This window comes from Alligator sinensis, unplaced genomic scaffold (assembly GCF_000455745.1).
Source record: "Alligator sinensis unplaced genomic scaffold, ASM45574v1 scaffold1023_1, whole genome shotgun sequence".
In the NCBI taxonomy this organism is placed as follows: Eukaryota; Metazoa; Chordata; order Crocodylia; family Alligatoridae; genus Alligator; species Alligator sinensis.
In genome coordinates, this window is record NW_005842373.1 from 167,076 (window position 1) to 173,288 (window position 6,213).

At 60.9% G+C, this 6,213-nt stretch overlaps 1 protein-coding gene across 1 annotated transcript in view; it reads left to right on the top strand.

Annotated features, from left to right (window-relative positions):
- Positions 1-5,937, top strand: part of PLXNA3 (plexin A3) — a 17,898-nt gene extending 11,961 nt beyond the window's left edge. Inside the window, exons 22-31 of the mRNA XM_025210816.1 lie at positions 392-458; positions 854-1,000; positions 1,330-1,489; positions 2,047-2,150; positions 2,276-2,375; positions 2,611-2,822; positions 3,458-3,627; positions 4,438-4,650; positions 5,211-5,361; positions 5,777-5,937. Of these exons, the coding sequence (XP_025066601.1) occupies positions 392-458; positions 854-1,000; positions 1,330-1,489; positions 2,047-2,150; positions 2,276-2,375; positions 2,611-2,822; positions 3,458-3,627; positions 4,438-4,650; positions 5,211-5,361; positions 5,777-5,872 (1,420 nt within the window). The 3' untranslated portion in view covers positions 5,873-5,937. The remainder of the gene's footprint in view (positions 1-391; positions 459-853; positions 1,001-1,329; positions 1,490-2,046; positions 2,151-2,275; positions 2,376-2,610; positions 2,823-3,457; positions 3,628-4,437; positions 4,651-5,210; positions 5,362-5,776) is intronic.
- Positions 5,938-6,213: the final 276 nt, after the last annotated feature.

Sequence of the window (6,213 nt, forward strand, 5' to 3'; positions counted from 1 at the left end):
TATATTCCCCTATAGCCCCCCAAACCCAGCACTATGCCTGCCCTGACCTGCTGCTCCAGTGAGATACTGGGGGGTGCATATACCCCGGACCACCTGAAATCCTCCGGTGCACCACAATACACCCAATGCATACCCAGATGCACTCTAGCCCCGCCCCTGCCCCTAATGCTGCTGCCCATCATGCCCAGGGGACTAGCCCCCCATATTTGCCCCCAGCCCCTGCCCCCCATTTCAGCAGGGTTCCCTGGACACCTGGGTTATTTTATTCCTCGCCCCCTTGATGCTCTCCAAGGCCCGTCCTCTTTCCTGGCTTTGCCCAGTTGCTTTCCTCCCCCTCCCCACCCAGAATCCTGTGCTCCTCTGATAATGTGGTGTCCCCCCCCCTGCACAGGACAGAGTCAGTGGCTGAGAAGATGCTAACAAACTGGTTCACCTTCCTGCTGCATCGCTTCCTCAAGGTTGTGGGGGGCAAACTGGATGCCTGGGTACTCTGGTCTAGGGACAAGGGGTTGTCTGGGTTTCTCCCACACTGAACAGCAGGGGTTGGGGGGCTGTGGGAGGCCAGATGCCAGGGTTCTCTTGTCAAGGATAAGGGTGCTTATTTTTTAGGATGTGGCATGGGAGGGGTGCTGCTTCCTGGACACCTGGGCAGGTTGGGGCTGTACCTGGAGCCCTGGGTTCACAGGGGGCTGTCCAGACACCTGGGTTCCCTAGGGAAGTGTGTGTGGGGGGGTGTGTGTGTGTGGGGGGGAGGGGGGTTTTCTTCTTGGGGCTCATGTCCAGATGCCTGGGTTTCTGAATGTACTGGACACCTGGGTCTGCAGTGGCTGATACCCTCCCCCCATTCTGGCAGGAGAGTGCAGGGGAGCCGCTGTCCCTGCTCTTTTGTGCCATCAAGCAGCAGGTGGAGAAAGGGCCACTGGATGCAGTGACGGGGGAGGCACGTTACTCACTCAGTGAGGACAAGCTGATCCGCCAGCAGATCGACTACAAGACCCTGGTACCTCCCCCCCCACCCCCCCCACAACTGCCTGGGTTGTAACCCCAGCATGAAGGGCTGGAAGCCCAGATGCATGGGTGCTCTGGGGGAGATCAGGGGAGCTGGGGGCCCAGATGCTTGGGTCCTTAACCCACCTGAGGGACAGGAAGGGGTTTAGAGCAGGGATCCCTGGGAAGGGAGAGGGTGGACTAGGTTTCTTGGATGCCTGGGTTCTCTGGCTGGGGAGGGGGACTAAGGTGTGGGTAGCCCAGATGCCTGGGTTCTCCAAGAGGGGAGTGCCTCTGTCCCCAGAGGTCCCCCTCCCTGTATTTTACCCCCTGTCTGTCCAGACGCTGCTTTGTGCCTGCCCTGATCCCCCCGGAGGTGCTGCACTGCCTGTCAAAGTGCTGAACTGTGACACGGTGACGCAGGCCAAGGAGAAGCTGCTGGATGCACTGCACCGGGGGGCCCCCATGTCGCAGCGACCTCGTGCCAATGACCTTGAGCTTGGTGTGCCCTGGTGCCTGGGTCCCTGCTGGTCTGGGGCAGTGGAGGCAGCTGAGTGCCTGGGTTCCCCCTGGATGTGGGTGGGGAGTACCTGGGAGCCTGGATTCTTGGGTTCCCTCCCAGCTTGGACACCTGGGTTCCCCCTCTAGTGAGGGGAGGGTGCTGGCTGTGAGCTCAGATACTTGGGTTCTCTCCCAACTATGGGGTTAAACTTGGGTGGGTGGGGAGGTGTTTTTGGAGCCCAGATGCCTGGGTTCTCTCCCAGCTGGGGAAAGGGCATGGAACCCCAGACACGCAAGTTTCCTTCCAGCTAGAGAACGGGGGGGAGGGAGCCTGGACACCTGGGTTACCTCCTAGCTGGATAGTTAGAACGTGTGTTGGGGACGGGGATGGCGGGGGATTGGCGCTAGGGTCCTGGACACCTGGGTTCATAGTTCTAGGATGGGAGTGAGGTCTGGTGAGTTGGAGCAGTGTGGGAGAGGGGGTGCTGGGAGCCCAGATTCTTGGACTACCTAGATAGGGAGTGGGAGGTCTCACCCCCACACCCACCTCCCCTGCAGAGTGGTGCCAGGAGGGTTCAGGTCGGATCCTGCTACAGGATGAAGACTCCACAAGCCGGGTTGAGGGTGACTGGAAGCGCATCAACACCCTGGCACACTACCAGGTGACTCCCACCCCTTTCCCCTTCCCCCTCCAGGGGGGACTGGGAGGTGAGAGCAGGGGGACTGGGAGCTTGGATGCCTGGGTCCCCTGCCTCCCTCACCCCTGTCCCTGTGCCCGCCCCCCCAGGTGACAGATGGGTCAACAGTGGCCCTGGTTCCCCACCAGGCCTCTGCTGTCAACCTCACTGGGGCCGGGGGCTCTGTCAGCCGCTCCCTCAGCCAATATGGTGAGGATCTCCCCCTACACCTTGAAACCCAGGGCCTCTCTCATGCCCAGGCTATGGAGTTGGGGTGGGGTTATGGTCTGCAGTGGGGGGTAGAACCCAGATGTCTGGGTTCTCTGGGGGAGGAAGGGGGCTGGGGGGGTGAGAGCAGTGGGGTGGGAGGGTTGGGGGGCATTTGGGGGTAGGGCTCTAGAGGGAGGGATCTTGCTCCCTTGCAATGACAGCTCCCCCCCTGCAGAGACGCTGCTGCGGACGTCTGGCAGCCCTGACAGCCTGCGTTTGCGGGCCCCAATCCTAACACCTGAGCGCGAGGCTGGGACCTGCCTGTGGCACCTGGTGCGGAGTCACGACCCCCTAGTCGGGGGTGGTGGTGATGCTGGTGGGGGAGGGCCTGAGCGTGGTAGCAAGATGGTCTCCGAGATCTACCTCACTCGGCTCCTCGCCACCAAGGTAGGGCCCCCAGGGCCTCACAACACCCCTATACTCAGCCCTGAAGCCCTATAGCTCCCCCATACTCAACCCTGGATCCTCAACCTGTTCATTGCACCCTGAACCCTTAACACCCCAATCTCCCCTTGTATCCACAGAACTCAGCCTCCCATATCTCATGGCTTCTCACAGCAACCCCTTAACCCAACCTGGGACTCCGAAACTCCCCCACAGCCCTGTGCACCCCAATCCCAGCTTGTGGCTGCCCAAATGTCCCACTGCATCTGCACCTCCAAACCCATCCTGTTGTACCCCTATTGCTCCTTTGCCCCCAAATCCTCCACTGTCACCTATACCCCCAGGCCCAGCCCAGCATCCAAGATCCATCACATCCACCCTCTAGCCCCACCTTTTGCTCCCAACCCTGGTGACAGACCCCTCAGCCCTCCTTTGCATTCCAAATCCCAGCCCTGCTCCCCAGGCCTCCTACAGCACCCCCAAACCCACCATGCCCCCCCTCCCCACATTGACCTTAGTCCTAGCATAATGGGGAGGCTGTGGTTGGAGATGGGCTGGAGGGGGGGCTGTGGGGGCAGGTGTGTGCCTGGGGGGTCAGCACCAGGCTGAGATGCTTGGGGGTGGGTCTCTGGGTACAGGGGACATTGCAGAAGTTTGTGGACGATCTGTTTGAGACGGTGCTGAGCACCGCCCATCGTGGCAGCGCCTTGCCCCTCGCCATCAAGTTCATGTTTGACTTCTTGGATGACCAAGCTGACCGGCATGGCATAACTGACCCTGATGTACGCCACACCTGGAAGAGCAACTGGTGAGGGCCCCTGGAATTGGCCACAGCCCCCCCCAAAACCAGTCAGAGCTCCCCTGCACCCCTCAAACCAGCCATGGCCCTCCCAGAGTTGGCAACAGCCTCCTCCACTTCCCAAACCATCTGCAGCCCCTTGCAGAGCTGGCCACAGCCCCTCAGCACCCCCAAAACCATCCACAGCATTCCTCAAACCTGGCTACAGCTTCCTGCACCCCTTATGCCAGCCTCAGCTCCCTCCCTCCCCCCCCCAAGCTGGTCACAGCCCTATGCACTGCCCCATCAACCCGGAGGTCCAGAGGGGGACCGTTCTGGCGGGTGAGCCTGGCCCAAACACTCAGCACAGAATTGCTTATCCCAACGTGCCACACCTGAAAGAGCAACTGGAGAGGGCCCCCCAAACCAGCCACAGCCCCCCCACCCAAGATACCCCTTGAACCATCCCCCTTTCTCTCAAAATATCCTTGGCATGGCCCCTCCTCTACCCTCAGACCCTGGCCAGATCCTCCCTCACCAGGACCCACTCCAGCCCCAGAGTCAGCTGCATCCCCTCCTGCAACCTCTGAAGAGCCTCAGCTTTATTGGGGTGCTGGGCCCCTGTGTTTGAGGGTTTCTTGTATTATAGGGGTCCTGTGGCAGTTTGCCTGAATGATAGGAATGCTGCCCCCCCAAACCCTCTTATTTCCCCTTCCTATGGGTTCGCGTACATGTGGTCCATTGAACCAGCTTTTGGGCCCCTGCCGTGGATTCTGGGGTGTCTAGGGGCTCCCCTATAATTTAAGTGGCTTCTGGTCCTCCTGACCTCCCTACTTGCAGCCTGCCGCTGCGGTTCTGGGTGAATGTGATCAAGAACCCACAGTTCGTGTTCGACGTGCACAAGACGCCTATCACAGATGCTTGTCTCTCGGTCGTGGCCCAGACCTTCATGGACTCCTGCTCCACCTCTGCCCAGCGCCTGGGCAAGGACTCGCCCTCCACCAAGCTGCTCTATGCCAAGGATCTGCCTGCCTACCGTGCCTGGGTGGAGCGGTGAGAGGCCAGGCTGGGAGGCCCTGGAATCCAGCATGTGCCCCCAGAATCCAGTGCATGCCCCCAAAACCCAGCATGTGCCTCTCTCCCTGTGTACCCCAGAGATTTAAAGGCAGCAGCCCCAAAATGCAGCAGGAAACCTCAAAAAATACCTCCCAAACCCCTACATGCATCTCTAAAGTCCTGGGGCTGAGAGATGGAGGGGCACAGGGCTGTACCCCCACAAACCTGGTTGGGGGAGTGGGAGATGGGCACAGGGCTGTGCCTGCACATGGTACCCTAAAACCCTGGGGGTCATGGGGCTATACCCCCAATACCCCAGAGGGGGTTGGGAGAATGGGGATCACAGATCTGTACCCCCGTAAGCCTGGGCAGAGGATTTCAAGGGACTGGGGAGTAGTGAGGGGCCTGGAGGTGTTGGCTATGGGGAGGCTGGAGCCCCAACCCTTGCTGGTGGGGCAGGGTTGGGGGCCCCAATTGGGGGGGACCTCAGTTGCTTGGGGGTGTCTCAGGGGAGGCTGGGTCCCTTTCCTGCCCCCCTGAACCCTTGCCTGGGGCAGGTACTACCGGGACATTGCCAAGATGACAACCATCAGCGACCAGGACATGGATGCCTACCTAGTGGAGCAGTCGCGACTCCACGCCGGCGAGTTCAACACGTTGGCGGCCCTGGGCGAGCTCTTCCACTACGTGGAGCGCTACCGTGAGGAGGTGAGGGGTTCCCTGACCCCCCTCTTGGCCCTCATACCAACTCCAGGGCAGGCCCTGTCACCTATGGCAACCACCAGGCTGGCCTAGCGGTTTGTGCTGTTATGTGGGGTGCTACTCTGAGGAAGTGGGGGCCCCCTATGCCCTGCCCTGGCACTTGCACCAACTCCGTGCCTGGCCTCACCACCCATAGCAACCAGGCGAGGCTGGGTGCTGGGGCTCCCCTACCACATGGGGTGCTCCTGTGCAGAGGTGTAGGCCCCAGGAGCCCCCTAGCACGCCTCGTGGGCCCCTTGGCCTGCCCAAGCACTCGTGCCAACCCCTGAGCCATGGGGGATGGGGTGGGCAGGTGCCAACACCCTTCATTCCCTCCCCTCAGGAGCGGTGACACCTGACCTCTGCTCTCTGACCTCCCCAGATCCTGACAGCCCTGGAGCGGGATTCCTACTGCCGGCGGCACAAGCTGGGGCCACGGCTGGAGCAGGCCATCACCCTTGTCCACAGCCACAGCTGAGCAGGGCACACAGACATGTAGACAGGACAGATGGACGAATATTCTCCTCCTCCCCCCCCCCCCCCCACATTGGTGGCGACATTGTGGGCATGACCTCTGACCCCTTCCCACACTACTACAGTGGCTACATGGTGACCTCTGAAACCTGACCCCTCGCACCGTGACCTTTTCTGTGTGTGTGTGTGTGTGTGTGTGTGAGAGACGGGGGGGGCAAAATGACAACCTCTGAGCCTGCCCTTGGACCCTAAATGTGACCTCTGACCTCCCTGCCACCTAACTTGATGTCCTGGGGACGGCGGGGTCTTCCCAGAGGCCCCCCACAATGGCCCAGCTGGAAGCAA